Source organism: Humulus lupulus, chromosome 6 (genome assembly GCF_963169125.1).
Source record: "Humulus lupulus chromosome 6, drHumLupu1.1, whole genome shotgun sequence".
In the NCBI taxonomy this organism is placed as follows: domain Eukaryota; kingdom Viridiplantae; phylum Streptophyta; class Magnoliopsida; order Rosales; family Cannabaceae; genus Humulus; species Humulus lupulus.
In genome coordinates this window covers 64,988,174-65,007,161 of record NC_084798.1, presented here as the reverse complement: position 1 = coordinate 65,007,161, position 18,988 = coordinate 64,988,174, and the positions used below count along the sequence as shown (strand labels likewise).

Below are 18,988 nucleotides of genomic sequence, written 5' to 3'. Positions count from 1 at the left end.
AATGTTCACTGGAAAAGGGGAAAGGTGGGGTACCATTGTGTGAAAATGATCAAATAAATCACTTTAGAGCTCGTCTCTTCCTAATAAATAATAGGATCTTTACAATAGCATACTTGAAACAAACTTTATTTACAAAAACCACTTCACTCCTAAAATTCCTATATCTTATTTTGAATGAAAAATACATGAAATACTTTATTTAAAAATAATCCATATGTGACTTTGTTAGAAAAAACTTGAAAATTTGGTGTACATCCCACAAAAGGTGGGATTTTTGTCATGTCCACACGCAACCTTTTATCGTGTTTCTTCTAGATTTTTTTACAAGACTTTATTTTTTGTTACCTCCAAGTCTATTTGAAAAAAATGATTATCTTAATATTTCAATTAATTACTTTTAAAACTATAACTTTTCCAATAATCTTCTCTATTGATGGCAAAAAATTTATGGTAGGTCACAATAGTACCAATCTTGAGTCCAAACAACCAATCATGTAGCCAGAAAAAGCTTCTTAAACTGCAAATATGCCCACAAACTCACTAAAAAACACCGAGACCCATGGTGGCTAGAGTTAACTAGAAAAACCATTGCCTTTGAACGGTGCATGCGATGGCATTCGGCAATATTTGACAACGAACTTCCCACCGTGAGCTCGTCAATGAACGACCTTTCGAATTGCAACGCATGTACGAAAATGAGTCACGGTAGTCAACGCAACAAGCTTCCCCGTGGAGAGAGAGAGACTGGACCTTGGGAATTAATTTTTGGGTAAATAATAGTAAATAATGACATTAATCATTTATAATCATAGGACCGTGTATGTTAGGCATCCTCCATTTAGGTAAACGCATTTCCTATAGTTAAAATACTCTCTTACCAACTGTGTAAGCAACGTCATTACAAAGCGAAATATCATAGAAATAAATTAAGAAAGGCTATAAATTAATTGCTCGAAACAATATTTGCTAAATATAATTGACTGCGCTGCAAGACGGCCAAAAGATACAATGAAAAACCATCTCCAACGCATGCTAAAAGTAACCAATATCCAGGAGTCAAGCTAGAGACAACTTACACTAAAAATTTACACTATGTAGTCTTATTTTTAACCACCCATATAAATAATGTAATCTCACTTTAAAAAGAGACGAAGAAAAAGATGAGTGATTTAAAAATATACCACATCACTGTGTACCGCAATGCTGGACTTGACAAAACTTGTAAACTCTTTAAGACTCCAGATATGCCTGTAAAAGAAAAAACAAATTCAAGTAAAGATGGTTCCTGACAAATTTGATCAACTGCGATTGCCTATAAGCTAACATCATTAAATCAATCTTTCAGTGACGCTGAAACATACATTTGCAAATGTACCCCTTGTCCCATTTGCTACATGGCCCACATCTGGCGTGCTTTTAGTTTGAGGAGGCTGCAACTTAGATTGCACCCAAATTGGGGAAGAGCTGAGCCATAGGCCTTCACCAGTTTCTTTGTGCTTGAAGTCTGGAGCTCTTTCGCTTTTCTGCAAATACAAGCAGCAAGAGAAGAGATCGTCTTCTTTTCAAGCAAAAAATGATGTGAATAAAATGAGGAAATTAAAACATGCATTCATGTGCATATGTCTATATATACACGTATATTTATAGGTCTAGGAGTTACCTTGTCCACTCTATTATCCCACCACTTATTGGGGTTTTCCAACAAGTCCTTCCACATCTCATCACCTAAATAATAAGAGTACATTAGAACAAAGGACCACGGTATGTATTTCAGTCTGCAAGACTTGGCAATAACAAAACCAATATTGAAATTAAAAAATCAAGAACAAATACTGTCTAAACGACCTGCTATATAAACACCACCCATGGTACCAATAGGCTTACGCCACGCCTCACACCTTACACTTTTTTGAAGCCTATGCCTCGATGCACCTTGAACCTTAGACCTCGCCTCACAAAAATAAAACGCTTAAGGCTTAAAAACAATTTTTTAAACATTGAATTTCTAGTTATTTTTACGTTTACACTTGTATTGGAGACGGTTTTATATCTCAGTTAATAAACAACCGAGATATCTTAAATCTTAACACTCCACCTCAAGCTAGGTCATAAAACATTAAACATCCTAAGTTTACTTTCTTTCTAACAAATGTATTCCCAAGCTGTTCTTAGTCAGAGATCTACAGTTTGCTTGGAAAATGTTACATGAGACATGGGTTGTCCCACCATCAATTTTGTCTTTGATAAAGTGTCAATCCACTTTAATGGAGTACAAAGTTATAAAATATACTAATAATATGCCTTGTTGTCTTTAATTTTAACCATATTAACTCACTAACTCTATTTCTCTAAAGATCAAAATTCAACCTGAACATTGCTCCTAACTACAGTTTACATCTTATTTCCCCAAGTTACCAAATTAACCCAAACAAAAGTACATAAGCATCGTATAAGCTTCTAGACTTCTAGATTCATCCTTTTGAAAAGTACAAAGCATTAGACAAAAAAGGCATGGTCTTCAAACTTGACTTCGAAAAAGCTAAAGATAATGTGGAGTGGTCTTTTCTTGAATTTATTCTATAAATAAAAGGATTTGGGGATGGAGATCTTGGATTGGCAAATGTTTATCTTGAGTGTCTTATTTAGTGATTGTGAATGGGAAACCATGAGGTAAATTAAAGGCTCGAGAGGCTTGCATTAAGGGGACCCACTTTCACCTTTTCTATTTACTATAGTGGCTGACAGATTGTGTAGAATGGCGCATAAAAAATTAAAGGAAAAAAGGTGGCCTTTTTAGAGTTTGAGATTGGACGATATAATGGGAAAGTGTTCTATTGGTAGAATGCACCAATGATCAATGAAGCGCTCACTTGTTACAAGGGATAACTCGAGTTAGGCCTTTGTGCATGTGGGTGGAACTACGAATTTTGGTCCAATGATGATTTTGCCCTCTACCAGTGGCTCGGATTGTGCAAGAGAATTCAAGGTTGACAACCATTGAAATGAACCCACAACACGGGTTTGACAAGGAGGCATTGTCACCTTCGCTAAGGGTGAAGAACGTTACCAAAGCATGATACTGCTTTGCTAACACTTGAAACCTGTAAGCAACAAGAATCGGTCAAACCTTGCAAGGATAGCTTCCATTTCCTTGTGTCGTTCCGTCGATTGCTCTATCAGTGAAAAACAACTTTGAAATTTGGATATAATCACTAGCATCCGTAGGACTATAATACTACTTAATATACCACAAGTTGTTATGATTGGTTAAATACAAAAAAATAAGTGTTAAAATACAAGTAAGGTATAAACTCTAATTGAATTTCACATTGTGAAGATGTGAAATTTGAATTTCAATTGTAGGCACTTTAAAATTGTGTTTTTCAATCCAAAGTGATGCATGAAGGTATCTAAGAGTCCCAAAAAGCTTGGTAGTGTTTGGAGCATTTTTTTGGACCTTTGGAGGGGTCCAAAAATAGAGAGGGTGGCGATGCGTCACCACCCAAGTGGCGTAGCTCGCCTCATGCTTAGGGTTTCAAAAACCCTAGCAGGCAATGCATCGCCTACATGTAGACGACGCATCGCCTTGTAGGCAATGCATCGCTTGCATGCAGGCGGCGCGTCTCCTACTGGAGTCCGTACAAATTACATAAATTGCTCTAAATGACGTGTTTTACAAGTCTAATTCTATTGGATAGACCTAATGACAATGCCTACTCTATATAAGGGTCAAAATAGAATTTTGGAGACTTGATCACTCTCTCCAATCTCTCTCACTCTCTAGCACTAAGAATATCAAGTTTTTTCCAAGAACTCATAAAGAAAGTGCTTGAATTTGTGAATTTAAGGCTTGTTCAATCTCAATTCTCATTTCCTTCTAGAAAATGTCCCAAGCATCAATGGTGGCTAGGAAATTGAGTATTAAGACAGCGTTAAGAAACATGTATAAGCCTTGGATTTGTGGTTTTGCATTGATCTAAGGATTTGCTCAAAGTGGTGGTTCTCCAAGGGTTTTGAAGGTTCATCAAAGTTGAAGAAGATCATTCACCAACTTGGATTTGCATAATCTTTCTCAATTTTTATTTAGTCTCTGTCAATCCATTTTTTGTGTAGATTCTAAATTTTCAGGTGGTGTTATCTCACTCTCCCCCATCACAAGTAGGGATCCTCAAATCAATAGCAAAGACAATAGGCAAAAACTTAGAAAATTTGAAAAAGGAAATGGAAAATAGGCAAATATGAGAACGGATGTTTAATTGAACGAAATGACAACACACTAAAACAATGAGGTATTCAAGGGACCTTAACTCTCCCATAGAACAATGAGGTATTAGAGAGACCTCAACTCTCTCAAGAGCAATATTTTAATGACAATATAATTCTCATGATCCTCTCATTCTTTCTACTCTCTTATATATGCTACTCTATTCCATCTCATTCAATACCTACCACCACAATTGCCCACATAACCTTCTATTATCTATATTCTATTATTTATCCCACTTTATCCCATCTATAGGTGTCTATTAGCATCAAACTTGGATGGCAAATATCTCACTACCTTAGCCTTCAATGTGGGTTGTAGGGTGGGCAAGTGGCCCATTAAGTTCCTGATTTTTTCTTTAGGTGTAACGTGCTATGTGCAGATTTTTGAGATCTAGTGGAAGAAGATCTACATCTCAAAGAGGTAGGAAATTAACCTTAATGCAATATGTTCTACAAGCTATGTCAATTTTTCAAAACCCTAGAGGAGTAGTAGATTAATTGGAGAAAAATGAGAAATTTTGTGGAAAGGATGGGATGAGTCAAGAGAAGACCACTTGGCCATGCAGGGGACATTGTGCAAACCTAAGTACAGGTGGGATTAGGTAAGGTAATATCTTGTCTCACAAGAAGTCACTAATTATGAAGTGGTTGCAGAGATTACCTTTGAATAAATATTCTATTAGGGTTATGAAATGTAAGAATGACCTTCAATAAAATAGCTCAGTTGTGAAAAAAGCTTTTGGAACCACTGTCATGAGCCTTTATAAGTTTATTTCTTGTAATGATGAAATCCACATCTGTCTCTAATATCGGATTTTGGGAGAATATTCTGATGGGAGACTCATGGTTAGCTGATAGGTTTCCTATTTGATATAGATTGTAAAATGCTCTTAATACTAGTATTTCATCTATTCACCAATGAAAGAATATTATAGAGATAGCTCTTCTCGAGACTTTAAAATCTTTAGAAATTTAAATGATAGGGAGTTAATGCAGCTTTCAAATATGATCGTGCTGCTTGGTTAATTATCTTGTTTATAATTAGAGGCCAAAGAATTCTGAAGCTAGAAAGGGTATGGATTGTTCTATTGCAAATCCTTACTACAATAATTAGTTTGACGAAAGCTAGTTGCATTTTATTCTACTGTTTGTGTTGTGCTTGTTTTAAGCTCATGCAAAACAACAAAGTGTATTCTATTTAGTTCTGCAAGCAAGAACAAAGGGGCGAAGTTCGACCAAAATGAGAAAGACCCCTACTCATAGTAAAGGAATAGTAAGCACGAAGAGCAGAGCTTCAACAAACTTCAAGGCACAGAAACTTCTGAGAAGAGTGTTCAATATGGTGCGACCACAAGCAAAACCTCTCTTCGAACAAGCTCACAGGATCTTTAAAGAGAGGCCATCGAAACAGAATTAATTGCTTAATCAATTCTTAATTATGTGTTATAAAGAAATTGACAAAAAGAGCAATGAAGGTTAATTGGTCAACTATGTATAAGTTTGGGGAACGTAAGATATTATTCTAAATATCTAGTTTTCCATTTTGTATTTCAAATTGAATTTATTACAGTTGTAGCAAAATAGGTAAATATCCTATGGATTACGGGATATTAGTTTAAGCTCCATAAATGGAGGTTGTTGCATTGTAGAAAACAGACTTATGTATGCCAAAATGTTGCAACTTTTGTAACACAACTAGAGAACAGTGAAAAGACTCCTGTAAATGTATGCTAACTTTTTTTGAGTCGACCCACATAGCCTTTGCCTTCTTGAGCATTCACAACCTTAAATACAAAATCACCATCGTTTTATGTAAAACTGTCGTTGACTACCAACAGTTCAAGACACATGATGGATAAATAACTATACCATAAATGAGCTTGCCAAATTACTTATAATTTTGATATGTGAAAATCTCTTTCCATCATTCATTAAAAGGATTAATCAAATTGATTAGCATGCATTGTCGAGTTTAAATGTGAAAGCCTTGGATTGACAAAGTATTTCAACAACAATACTAAAAAAGCACCGTGATTGAAGTAAATATATTTGGCTGTTTCAAGAAAGCAAGCACATGAATTTCAGAGTGAGATGCATTATTATATAATAAATGAAAACACAAAACTCTTTTTCTTCGTTCCTAAGCCTCAACCAAGAAAGTGGCACATTGCAAACTATTATGGCCTCACCACAATCTACCTACCCTTAACTTAAATCCTTTTAGGCTCCCATTCAAATTACCTATACACAAGAGAATTGCGGGAGTGATATTTGTTCTAGAAACAATAGGAAATGTGAGAAATTTTCTAGAAACAATTAATCATACCCTATAATGGTTCAACCATCAACTGGTTTCGAGGGAGCTGCTGCAAGGACTATCATAGAATAAAAGGAACTTGGTCGCTATATACGAAGAAGACCTAGTAAGAAGCAATAAACTTGAGATTTGAAACAAAAGAAGATTTTGAAGAACTCCTTGATTTCACTCTCTACTATTAAATCAGAGTACAGGGGAGTATAAATGATTGCCTAAAAAAGCATTAAGGTTTATTTAAATGGGGGAATGGTGTGGGGAAACGTGTGAAGAATTCAGTTTGGGAGAGAGAGTGATTTATCGAATACTACTGGTGCTTTTTATTCTCTCCCTTATCGGCTACCTGTAAGTAAAAGTACTACTCCCTATTTCCTACTATTCTATAGAGTTGTGTTTTATCTTCTTGTTAGTACTATGAGTGGAAGTATTGGGTTGGTTCCTATCCCAGATATACATGTATTGGGGTTCTAATTTGGTGGAAAGATCTCCCGGCGTACGAGGACTCTGGGAGCATTTTGAGGTGATTCACGATCAATTTCCTCATTTCAACCTTGAGGACAACATTCATCTTCAGAGGGCGCGTAACATTAGCCCCCCACGCAGACTACCTATACCAGGCGCAAGAGATTTAAAGGAGTGTTATAGTTGTTCTAGATACAATGTGAAATGTGAGATTTTCTAGAAAAAATTAATTATATCTTATATTAAATTAAAGTATAGGGGAGTGCAAAAGATTGCCTAAAATAGGGCAATGTTTTTTTTTTTGTGGGGTGGGGTATGTGATTGTGATTGTGAATTTAGTTTGAGAGAGGAGAAAAGTTCGTCTCTTGGGTACCACCAATGTTTGTATTGCTTCCCTATTATCTTAAACAGAAAGTATTACTCCCTATTTCCTTCTGTTCTATTGAGTTGTGTTCTATCTTCTTGCTGCTACTTTGACTGAAAGTGTCGGTTCCTATCAAATCCCTACCTGAGCTGAACTATTATTCTAAATTAGGTTCCATTAATTTCAATTGCCATGTTTATCCTAGATCAGGTTTCTGATTTCCTAATTGTGTAGCAGTGTTTATCAATAAATAGGGCTTGTTTAGAGTTAATGAGTTTTCGTATTAATGACTAACAAAATTATTTCCTACCTCTACTTCTCTTGTTTTTTTCTCTCTCTTGGTCCTTCGTCACAAAGACTATGAGAATAGTGCACAAACTCACCTTTATTCCCATTTACTTCTTTTGATTTTGGAATTGGAACATCAAACTCTAGACTTTTAAGCTTTGATGAAAGCCATAGTGGAGCACTACTAAGCCAAAGTGATTGGCTGCCATCCTTATGCTTGAAATCAGGGTATTTTGGATTCACCTAGATAAAATTTTGAAATAAATAAAAAATTAAACAATTATATGATAAGGTAAAACGAAAAATTAATCAAAAGGAAGCAAACCCACCAGTCCATTGTGCTTGCAATTGCGGTAATCCCACCATTGTTTTGGATTATCAACAAGGTTATTCCATGAATTTATTGCAGAATCCACATCTTTCTTCACACTATCTAAACAAAAAGTTAGTACCCACTTTGTGGTAGAGCATACCATTGATTACTTAAAAACTCTTTAAAATAGTATTTAGTCCAAAACCACCAATCGTACTATGCTCACTGCATATGGCTCTCCAAATTCTGACATAGATCAGGTCTCAGTTTGGTTAAACTCTCTAGGAATCGAGCATCAAGACAAGTAAATTTTGCAAATATCTCAGTAAGTTAAAATATGTAATTAGAGTATGCCAAGTACTTGGCAAAAATCCCATCAAAACAAAAAAACTTGGCGAAGACTGAAAGGCAAAGTAACATGATAAACTCAATAGAAAACTTGTGTAGTCTCACCTCCAAACTGCTTTACTTCATTTGAATTTTGAGATGAAACGTCAAACTCCAGTGCTGAGATTTTCTTTAAAACCTCTTTTGGTGCTCTGTCAAGCCAGAGTGCTTTTTTATCATCCTTCCGTTTGAAATCAGGATATTTTCGACTCACCTGCAAACAAAATAACAACTCAGAAAATCAACTAATGCAACAAGTTAGACAGTGAATCTACATAAAAAAAAAGTAAAAGGTTCCAAATCAAGCACTCATCACCAATCCATTGAGCTTTTTATCACGACAGTCCCACCACTCTTTTGGATTATCAATAAGGTCTGACCAGGGGCCAAGAAATGAGTCCAATTTTTTTTTCACATTATCTGAAATATGAAAAAAAAAAAATCAGAGTTCCAGTTAGCAATAATATGAATTTTACAGAATGAAATGAAGAGAGAGTAGGAGAAATATTTCTTGTTATTTTTATCAGTATACATCGTATCCTATATATAGGAATTATACAGAATATTTACAATAAATAATAAAGAATAAAAATCCCATAAATCAGGAACTAATAAAGCTACAGCTCATCAATCATATCTCTGACTTTATTTGCTAGCTGTCAACACTCCCCCTCAAGCTTGACTGTAGATATTAATAAGTCCAAGCTTGTTTGTGAGAAAGTAGAACACCTGTTCAGATAGTCCCTTAGTCAGAATATCTCCTAACGGTTGATTAGAAGATACATAATGAATGTTGATTATCCCTCCATCAATTTTTTCTTTGATAAAGTGGCGATCCACTTCTACGTGTTTGGTTCTATCATGATGTACAGGATTATGTGCTATACTGATAGTGGACTTGTTGTCGCATAATAGTTGTATAGGTGCTTCATACTCTATTAATAAGTCCAAGCTTGACTGTAGATATTAATAAGTCCAAGCTTGTTTGTGAGAAAGTAGAACACCTGTTCAGATAGTCCCTTAGTCAGAATATCTCCTAACGGTTGATTAGAAGATACATAATGAATGTTGATTATCCCTCCATCAATTTTTTCTTTGATAAAGTGGCGATCCACTTCTACGTGTTTGGTTCTATCATGATGTACAGGATTATGTGCTATACTGATAGTGGACTTGTTGTCGCATAATAGTTGTATAGGTGCTTCATACTCTATCTTTAGTTCTTCAAGCAGCCGTTTTAGCCATATAACTTCACATACCCCATGGGCCATAGCTCTAAACTCTGCTTCTGCACTGCTTCTTGCAACAACATTTTGTTTTTTACTTCTCCAAGTAACTAGATTTCCCCATAATAAGGTACAATAACCTGATGTGGATTTCCTATCATCAATTGATCCTGCCCAGTTAGCATTTGTAAAAGCTACAACCTTTCTTTCATTTTTCTTCTTGAAGAATAGTCCTTTTCCTAGGGTTTGTTTTAGGTATCTCAATATTTTATACACTCTGTTGAGATGACCTTGACAGGGATTGTGCATGTACTGACTTACTAGACTTACGGCAAAAGCTATGTTCGGTCTAGTGTGAGATAGATAGATGAGCTTCCCAACTAGTTGTTGGTATCTTCCTTTATCCACAAGGTCTCCTTGAAGCATTTTTTCTTGTCTCCAAGTTCAATGGGAGTTTCACTCGGCTTGCAACCAAGCATCCCAGTTTCTTCTAGGAGATCAAGAGTATATTTTCGTTGAAATACAAAAATGTCTTTTTTGCTTCTAGCAATTTCCATCCCTTAAAAATACTTCAAAGCTCCGAGATCTGTGACTTGAAACTCCTTTGCCATCATTTCTTTCACCCGTCTTATTTCTTCAATATTACTTCCAATCAAGAATAGTCCTTTTCCTGGGGTTTGTTTTAGGTATCTCAATATTCTATACACTATGTTGAGATGACCTAGACAGGGATTGTGCATGTACTGACTTACTAGACTTACAGCGAAGGCTATGTCCGGTCTAATGTACGATAGATAGATGAGCTTCCCAACTAGTTCTTGGTATCTTCCTTTATCCACAGGGTCTCCTTGAACATTTTTTTTCTTGTCTCCAAGTTCAATGGGAGTCTTACTCGGCTTGCAACCAAGCATCCCAGTTTCTTCTAGGAGATCAAGAGTATATTTTCGTTGAGATACAGAAATTTTTTTTTGCTTCTAGCAATTTCCATCCCTAAAAAATACTTCAAAGCTCCAAGATCTTTGACTTGAAACTCCTTTTCCATCATTTCTTTCACCCGTCTTATTTCTCCAGTATTACTTCCAATGATAATAATATCATCGACATACACCATAAGGATAGTGGACTTTCCTTCCTTTGAATGTTTAATGAATAGTGTATGATTGGTTTGACCTCATGTGTACCCAAGATTTTTGACTGCCTTAGGGAACCAATCGAACTAAGCTCAAGGGGATTGTTTTAGACCATACAATGACTTGTGAAGTTTGCAGACGACTGTCTCATTATGAATTTCTTCAAATCCTGGCGGTTGACTCGTAAAAACCTCTTCTTCGAGTTCACCGTTTAGGAAAGCATTTTTCACATCTAGCTGGTGTAACTCCTAATCTAGATTTGATACAAGAGAGAGGACCCTAATAGTATTGAGCTTGGCAACAGGAGCAAATGTCTCATTGTAGTCAATTCCATGAGTCTGTGTGAATCCTTTCGCTACCAACCGTGTTTTGTACATTTCAATAGAGCCATTGGCATTGTACTTGACTGTGAACACCCAATTGTACCCTACCTGATAAGCCTCCAATCCAGGCCGTCTACACTAGGAGGCCCCGAAATAATTAGGCTATTATGGTGTTAATTGTACCCTGTTTTATTTAGTTTTATTCTGTTTTACTAGTTAATCTAATTGGCTGTTTTAGGGCTGAGTTGTAATTGTTGTATTGGGTCTTTCTTTTTCCTAGCTGGCATTAGATTGTTTTATTGTAAAAGGACCAAAGCCTATAAATAAGGCAGGGGTCTCATTTAGAAGGCAGCTTGTGATAGAGAGATCTAGACTTAGGAGAGAGCAGCCCTCTCAAAAAGTTGTAATTGGAGATACTAGCATCTCGAAAGCTAGACTGTATTTCTTTTCTCACCATTAATAAAGAGGTTTTCTGTGAGGGATTTCATTCTTGGTGTTACTGTGTTGGTAGAAAAATTCTATTCTCTAAAATTGTTCTATCACTACCACACTTTTATCATGAGGTAACTCCACTAAATTCCAAGTGTTATTCTGTTTGAGTGCTTTCATTTCTTCTAGAACAGCTGCTTTCCACTCGGGAATTGTAAGAGCTTCTTCAATATGTCTAGGAATAAAAACATTTGACAGGCTAGAAGTAAAAGCATTAAATGAAGATGATAGTTTCGAATAAGATATGAACTTGGAAATAGGATGTTGAGTGCAGGTTCTAGTTCCTTTCCTTAAAGCTATTGGAACATCTAGGTCAGAACTAGTATCAAATTGATGATTACTTGACTCAATTGAAGGTGTCGGTTCTATCATCAATTCGGGTTCTTGGTTGTGTTGTAGATTCATGATAGGATTACTTTTCTTTCTCCTTGAGTACACACACAATTCTAGTTGTTGAATTTGTGGATGACTTGTTTCTTCTTCGACAATATGATCAAGAGTATGAGTAGAAGGAGGACTTATAGGAGGATTATTTTGGAGTGATGAAATAATAGTAGGTTGAGTTATGGGTAACTCTAACCCCCATGACCACTAAGCTTCTTGCTCTTGATGACCATTGTTCTCCCCCTGAAGTGAAGTGGAGGAGAAATATGGAGTTTTTTCAAAGAAAGTGACATCACTAGAAACATAAAATTTTTTAGTGATTGGACAATAACAGTTATAACCCTTTTGAGTTGGAGAATACCCCAGAAAAACAGTTTTGATAGCCCTAGGATCAAGCTTGCTAGGACCCTGGGCGTGAATATGGACAAAGGTAGTGCAGCCAAATGTTTTTACTGGAATAGTATTTGTGGAAATGTGAGAATAGATACTTTGAAGAATGGAATAAGGAGTTTTAAACTGTAGTGGTCGACTAGGGAGACGAATAATAAGATAGGTAGCAGTGAGAATGGCATCTCCCCAAAGATATTTAGGAACATTCATGGTGAACATGAGTGCTCTAGATACCTCTAAAAGGTGGCGATTTTTTCGCTCGGCAACCCCATTCTGTTGGGGTGTATCAACACAAGAACATTGATGGATAATACCATTTCTAACAAGGACTAAATTGGTATTAAAGTATTCTGTGCCATTATCTGTTCTTAGGACACGAATAGATGTTTTAAATTGAGTTTGAACTATTTGGTGAATATTTTGAAAATTTTGATGTGTCAGATTTATGTTGAAGTAGGTAAACCTAAGTGATTCGTGCGTGATCATCAATAAAGGTGACAAACTATCGTTTACCTTGAGAGGTAGTGATTTTGAAAGATCCCCAAATATCACTATGAATTAGAGAAAATGGACTCGAGGGTGTATACGTTTTTTGAGGAAATGAGCTTCTTGTATGTTTTGCAAGTTACACATATCACAATGAAACAAGCCGGAATTTTTATTGATAAATAAAGTAGGAAACAAATACTTTAAATAAGAAAAACTTGGATGCCCAAGTCTGTAGTGTCATAACATTATATGACTAGAATTATTAGAGATAGAAAACAAGCCAAATGTACTCGGCTAGTGCTTTATTTGAAGTAGAGATTGAAGAAAATAAAGCCCATCATGAAGTTCAACACTGCCAATCATCCTCCCCGATGATAGCTCTTGAATTTGGTACGAATTTGACATAAATTTAGCAATATAGTGATTATCATCAGTAAATTTGCTAACAGAGATGAGATTGCATGATAAAGAAAAGAGGGCACATAGAGGACAGACTTAAGAATCAGATTTTTTGACAAGTCGAATAGTACCAATACCAGCAATAGTAGATAAAATTCCATTAGCAACTTTGACACTAGGCTTACTAGAACAGGGAAGATAGGATTCAAATAAATAATGTAAACCTGCCATATGATCTGAAGCACCAGAATTAATAATCCAAGGTGTAGAAGAAATTTTCAAAGCTGAGTAAGAATTACCCTAATGTGCCATAGAGCATGTTGCCTTCTTAGATTCAGATATAGAAGCAGGGTCCTTAGAAGTCTAAACAGTTGTTCAATATTTCCTTACTGAATGATGGTGGAGGATTACTTGATGGTACAGGTGGTGCGTCGGAGTTGCCCATACTCTGATTTTGGTATGCCTTTCGATCATTTTGACGAGGAGGAGTCCAGTTGGCTGGTTTCCCATGAATCTCCCAACAAGTAGAGCGAGAGTGTCCATGTCGCTGACAGTGGTCACACCATGGCCTTTCACCCTTTTGATTTGGTCGTGGATCTGGATTTGACTTGGTTTCGAATGGATGATTGTATTAGTTTGCGACCAAGGCAGAACTTTCAGTTGTTTGGGAATTTTAAAACTCAGCATCAGTAAGCATAACACGGCGATGTGCTTCTTCACGACGAACTTCTGAGAAAGCTTCCTTAGTGTCAGGGAATGGTCAGCGACTGACCAAACGCCCACGTACTTCATCCAGGTTACTGTTTAACCTAGTGAGAAATTCAAACACTCGTTCCTTCTCAAGTTGTTGTCTTTATTTCACACTGCAGTTAGTACATAAAGGTGTGGTCTCGAGATAGAGGTCGATTTCCTGCCACAAATCTTGTAAGTTTGAAAAATCTTGAGTGATAGATTGAGTACCTTGCTTGATTTCTTTAAGTTTTGTATGAATCTCAAAGATTTGTGAGGCATTACCGAGGTCAGAGTACAGACCACATGCAGCATCCCAAACTTCCTTAGCCGTTTTAAAAAACAAGTAGCTACGACTGATTTTTGGATCCATAGAATTAATTAGCCATGCTAAAACAATTGAGTTTTCAGCCCTTATGATTGGGGTCGGTGGTTGGAGAAGCAGGGAGATCTCTGGTGATATATCCAAATTTACCCCGCCCACAACTCACGATTTTGACAGACTGTGCCCACTGTAAGTAGTTCTTGCCTTCAAGTTTGTGAGTTGTGATGTGTAGAGAGCCATTATCATGGTTGTAGAGGGATCCAAGGGAACCATCGAATGGATGGTGAGAAGTAGTGCCTGAGTTCTGGAGAGACTGAGTAGAGCCGAAGTTAGCCGCAGAAGAGGAGTCTCCAGTAGGAAGGGTCAAGTCGTCCGTCAATGGGTTCTTGTCAGCCATCGTTGTCGGAGAAGATGAAGACCAGTACGCCGGAGAGGAGAAGAAGGAAGAGAAGTCTTACGGCTCTGATACCATACAGAATGAAACTAAGAGAGAGTAGGAGAAATATTTATTTTTATTTCTTGTTATTTTGATCAGTATACATCATATCCTATATATAGGAATTATACATTATTTACAATAAATAATAAAGAATAAAAATCCCACAAATCAGGAACTAATAAAGCTACAGCTCATCAATTATATCTCTGACTTTATTTGCTAGCTGTCAACAAATTTCCAAAATGAAAAGAGCAAGTAACCAAACACTAGGCTCGATGCATCAAGTAAATAACAAGTCAGTTCATAAAGGAGTGCTAGTTTAGTAAATCAAACATTTTATGCACTGTCATTCCTTGACAGATATACAATAAAAATCAAAACTGCAATACCATAGTCATGGGAAGAATTTGTTAACAAAAGAGCAACATTGATATACAAACAAATAATAATAGAATCAGCAAAGGATAGATCATCCCCTGGGTATGTCTCATCTCATATTTACCAAGCTTCAAAAGTTTCTTGGGGCAATTTTGTATGAATACTTTGAGCCTCCACATAAATAGAATCACATCCACAATTCAGAATGATGAAAGCAAAAACATTTATCTAGAGTCAACAAATTTCATATGGAAGCATATGGTGAGAGAAAGCTTAACACCAGAATCCATGAAAATGTTCACGCAGTGCAAATTGACAGAACAAAACACTGAGATATAAACCAAAAAGAGAATTTACCATAATCATTTAAGGTCCCTTTTTCTATTTCTTCGATGAACGAGGTCCCTTTCTCTGGTACACAAATCATGGAGCTTTTCTTCGTTTGAACAGTTTCCTCAACAAAGTTGAGATCATGCACGATAACCTAATGTTGACATATATTTGATATACAATTTTCAATCAAACAACTTTTCACACATGTTGACATATATTTGATATACAATTTTCAATCAAACAACTTTTCACACATGTATTCACAAGAACACTAAAGAAAATCCATCCTTCATATCAACCTTGCATTTAAGGAGTATATTCCCAAATGTAACTCCAAGTTCAATTCAGGATACCAAGCTCTTGAAGGTAACCATAAAATCAATTTAGATAACTATGATATTAATTTTAAAAAAACTAGATTTTTTTTTCAAGAATTTGCAAGACTAAACTAATAATACTTCTACAACTAGCCCAGACCTACTTTCCACTCTTCCATGGGTTTTTCCATTTGGCAACTCAAACTGATGCTATATCTCCAAAGCTTCTCGTGAAGCCACATTTTAATAAACACCAACACAGAAAAGATTATGCTTCAAATAATCACACCATAACACTTGCTTGATCAATACCCTGAGTTCTCCTAATCCCGTTTAATAAAAAAATATGATAATAGATTTCCATAGCATCATATGCCACATTTTCTCAAAAGCCTTAATTGAAAGAACAACTTTCAGGGTTTAACTAGTCATGACTCATACCTGAACACTGGCTTGAAACTGGTTATAACTCAAGTGAGGCAGACTTGCACTGAGTTTTCCAGCTATATAGACCCGATCATTTACTTTCAAATGGAAAGCAGCAATGTGAGCCAGGTCACCCTCAAATACTGTTGGGACCCTAACATGACAAGGAACTTTATTTAGAAAAGTTTGGATACACAGAGAGTACCATGAATGTAGTCCCTGCACTCCCTTCTACTAAAACAAATATGTTAACGATGCGCAACCGTCACATAACAAAATCAAAAGTTCTTGAAACTCATTCATGTTTGTGCCAGTTTGTCATTTGTCTATTTATTTCATAAATCAAATTTATCAAACGATAGAGTCCATAGAAAACGACCTCTGATATGATAATAATTTGCAATCAGTAGAGAACCTAAAGAGTTCAAACAATTAAAGAGGTTCAAGAAAGGACAAACTTACACATCCATTTGTCCCCTTCGGCTTATGTTGTGCAGAGTAAATCTTTAATCATCTCCTATTTAAATTCTGAAATTACTTTTTTAAAAAGAGGTTTACTTGTTGGATGAAGCTGATTTAGTATAGAAAATCTCTCAGAATTGTACTTCATTAATTTTTGGGGAGCTGAAATGGACTTTGGGTTTGACAATAGTAAACAAGTTGTTTTGATTCTTCTTCTTGGTTTATTGCTAACATGATTGAGAGAATCGAATCAGTCAAGACCTTCATTTTCTCCAGGATATGATCAAATCAAATTCTAGTATGTAACTCGACCCATTTCAATAATAAATCAAGATCTCCAGCTTGCCAAATCTAGAATTATGAGTGAAAACTAAAAACCAAATGAAAAACTAAATGTGATCTTTCCATACAAGAAATTAGAAGCCTCAGAGAACATGAAAATTGACCAAAATTATTTTAAAATGTTTAACAGACTCATTTGGGTTATCCAAAACAAGCTCCAAGTTATTTTCTTTTCATTTTTTGTAAATAAAATAAATAAGAAAATGAAACGACCCCAACCGACATGCAGTGTCTATCCACACAATTGAAAGAATTTCAAATAATAATACTAAGGGAATAATATTAACAAAATAAAAAAAAATAAAACACTAGTGAAAGTAAGAAGTAAGATTAATGACGAGTTTAGAAGTACCATAAAGGAAGATCATCAGAAGACTCGTTTTCGGAAGAAGAAGAAGAAGAAGAAGAAGTGGGGTTCTGAGTGATAACCGTGGCGGCCCAAAAGGAACCATTGGAAGAAGTTTCGAACTGAACCGGTGCGTGCACGTAACCGATCAGGTGCACCGAGTTGGAAACCTTGACCTGGAACGGAACCTCGCTCGGCCTCTCCGGCGCCGGTGGAGAAGTTTTTTCCTGTTTTAGTTCTCCGGAGGGCGAGATGGTATTCCAAGAAGGCGAATGAGAAAGGTTGGGAGGAATGGAGGGGGTGGCGGCAGTAGTAGAAGGGTTTGAATAAGTGGTTTTGGGTTTGGCCTTGGCTTTGGTGGCGAAGTATGAGTGCAAGACGACAAGTCGTTTTGTAGGGCATGGCCTTTGTGAGATGTACCGGAATACAGAGTTCATGGTACCACCCAGACCCAGTTCCTTAAATCCCTAGCACAGTTAGTACCTTGGCTTAGCCCTGCGCTTCGTAATAAGGTGGTCTCCTCTCTGGGTTTTGACCACGATAAATTGCTCTCTCTGAGTTCTATTGTTGAGAAAACAGCTCTTTTCTTTCAAATACAACTTTTTGTTTTTGAATTTTACACTTTCGAGCTCTACATTTCGGGTTTATTTCGGTTGCGGCCGTTGTTTGTGGGGTTTTTTATTTTACCTAAAAAAAATTAAAATCCGTTTTCACAAACTACCAATATTTAAAAAGCATTTGCTGCAAAAAAAAAATGTAAATTTCAATTAATAATCATGAGAGTACAGTGTTACAAATAAGAGGATGGTAAGGATTGGAGCCATTCCAAATCAATTCATTGGCTACCCGTAAAGCTTTCCTAGCTAAGTGATGAGCCTAGGAACATAGGAATGGTTAACCCTAGGAAAGGAAGATATTGAAATTCTAATATCATGAATTAGATTATACAATTGAGATAAATCTGACCAAGAAGATTTAATTTTATTAACTACAACAAGAATGTCAGATTCTATGTGGGAGATAGGAAGCTGAATGTAATTACACCAAAGGAGGCCACGATATAAGGCTTGAGCTTCCATAACTGAAGAGTTAAAGCTGCCTAGCATAGGAATCATGAGGTCAGCCACCATGGATCTTTGATGATCTCGAACCACAGCCCCAAGACCAATTTTACTCTTGTCATAATCTATAGCAGCATCAACATTTAGTTTAAATCCTCCTTCTGGTGGCGGTTTCCAAGAGACATTAGCCCTTGAAGCTTTCACAGGTGGAACTTGGTGAAAGATCCGACTATTCTGAGCATCTTTTTAATCCTGAAGGAAAGGAGACCAATCTGCAATCTGCAACCTGCTTGGGATTAATGGATGGTTTCTTGAACAAAACAACATTTCTATTATTCCAAATGGCACAAATAACAAAGAGCAAATTTTCAAACAAGTTAGTAGACAAATTATCAAATGCACACTTAATGAATTCCTTGACATCTAAGTGCTTGTGCTTAAAAAATAAATATGCAAAGGGTGAGTGTAACGCCCTACTACCCAGGGACCATTACGATGTGCATTTTAAACAGTGCTAAACTCGTTAATCGAGTCATTTGGTCATAAACATGTAACTAAGTATGATTAACGATTAGGGTTAAAAAATTTGGTCAAAGATACAACGTT

General features: G+C 36.2%; 1 protein-coding gene across 4 annotated transcripts; it reads right to left on the bottom strand.

Annotated features, from left to right (window-relative positions):
- Positions 1 to 922: 922 nt before the first annotated feature.
- Positions 923 to 18,025, bottom strand: LOC133782229 (protein OSB2, chloroplastic-like). 4 transcript variants are annotated; one of them, XM_062221466.1, is made up of 10 exons: positions 17,328 to 18,017; positions 16,187 to 16,325; positions 15,453 to 15,579; positions 8,711 to 8,814; positions 8,461 to 8,608; positions 8,024 to 8,127; positions 7,790 to 7,937; positions 1,661 to 1,725; positions 1,362 to 1,523; positions 923 to 1,248 (listed from the first exon to the last, which is right to left on the bottom strand). In XM_062221466.1, exons 1-10 carry the CDS (start codon positions 17,756 to 17,758, stop codon positions 1,231 to 1,233), a joined length of 1,446 nt encoding a protein of 481 aa, XP_062077450.1. In that variant the 5' UTR covers positions 17,759 to 18,017; the 3' UTR covers positions 923 to 1,230. The 4 variants fall into 4 exon arrangements, with proteins under 4 accessions (XP_062077450.1, XP_062077452.1, XP_062077453.1 ...); XM_062221468.1 differs by having other exon boundaries at positions 16,187 to 16,314; positions 17,328 to 17,568; XM_062221469.1 differs by lacking the exon at positions 17,328 to 18,017 and adding an exon at positions 16,634 to 16,652 and having other exon boundaries at positions 16,187 to 16,314.
- Between the last annotated feature and the right edge of the window lie 963 nt (positions 18,026 to 18,988).

Excerpts from the sequence above, each read along its gene's own strand:
- LOC133782229 (XM_062221466.1), bottom strand. The coding sequence starts at position 17,758 with ATGAACTCTGTATTCCGGTACATCTCACAAAGGCCATGCCCTACAAAA. Across the intron at positions 8,815-15,452 it reads AGGGACCTTAAATGATTATG|ATAATGTGAAAAAAAAATTG; the intron begins GTAAATTCTCTT and ends TTCATATTTCAG. Across the intron at positions 8,128-8,460 it reads TGAAGTAAAGCAGTTTGGAG|ATAGTGTGAAGAAAGATGTG; the intron begins GTGAGACTACAC and ends CTTTTTGTTTAG.